Source organism: Dipodomys ordii, unplaced genomic scaffold, assembly GCF_000151885.1.
Source record: "Dipodomys ordii isolate 6190 unplaced genomic scaffold, Dord_2.0 Scaffold14, whole genome shotgun sequence".
NCBI lineage: Eukaryota > Metazoa > Chordata > Mammalia > Rodentia > Heteromyidae > Dipodomys > Dipodomys ordii.
The window spans coordinates 15,822,314-15,823,143 of record NW_012267230.1 but is presented as its reverse complement, the minus strand read 5'-3'; the positions used below and the strand labels follow the sequence as shown (position 1 = coordinate 15,823,143).

Here is an 830-nt window from a genome sequence, read left to right as displayed (position 1 = left end):
CGGGCCGCCCGACTCTGAGTCCGTGCACAGCATCTACCACGCCGACTGCCACGTGGAGGGGCCCCAGGAGAGGGCACGGGCGGCGCAAGCCGCAGCCACGGCGGCCGCCAGCCTCAGGCTGGCCTCGGGCCTGGGCGCCATGAACTACCCCACCATCCTGCCGTCAGGGACCATCGGCGGTGGCGGCAAAGACAGCATGGGCGCCGGCCCCAGGGGGAAGCAGGCTGCGGGACGCAGCCCCCTGAGCCCCTACGAGAAGATCCAGCACGTGGTTGGGGAACACGGTGAGGCCCGGGCCACGCCCCTGGAGGGTGTTCAGTGGGGAGGGGCCCTGCGCAGGGGCGGGGCCTGCGGGCCGGCCCCAGGCGCCTGGGCACCCAGCTCCGGCTGTGAGGTGCACAGGGATGAGGTGCACGGGGGTCCCGTCGGAATGGGGACTCGGGGTGGTTGTTAGGAACCGTGGGTCCACTCGGTTTGGGGTGGGGACGCCCAGCGGCATAGCGAGCCGACGTCTGCACACCTCGGCTGCCGGTGCCCGGCCTCCTCCGTTCTCCTGGGTGCAGGAGCTGTGTCCCTGTCCGTGATCCACGCCCAGGGTGACAGGAGTCCCTGCGTGGGGAAAGGGTGTGTGTGTGTGTGTGCCAGGTGTGTGTGTGTGTGCGCCAGGTGTGTGTGCGTGCCAGGTGTATGTGTGTGCATGTGTGCGCACGCCAGGTATGTGTGTGCCAGGTGTGTGTGTGTGCATGTGTGCGCGCACCAGGTGTGTGTGTGCTGTGTGTGTGTGTGTATGTGTGTGTGTGTGCTGTGTGTGTGTGTGCTGGGTGTGTGTG

General features: G+C 68.3%; 1 protein-coding gene across 1 annotated transcript in view; it reads left to right on the top strand.

The window, feature by feature from the left end:
- The window catches only part of Cacna1h (calcium channel, voltage-dependent, T type, alpha 1H subunit), a 27,316-nt gene that overhangs the window by 6,403 nt on the left and 20,083 nt on the right, over positions 1-830 (top strand). Inside the window, exon 9 of the mRNA XM_013011276.1 lies at positions 3-284. Within this exon, the coding sequence (XP_012866730.1) occupies positions 3-284 (282 nt within the window). The remainder of the gene's footprint in view (positions 1-2; positions 285-830) is intronic.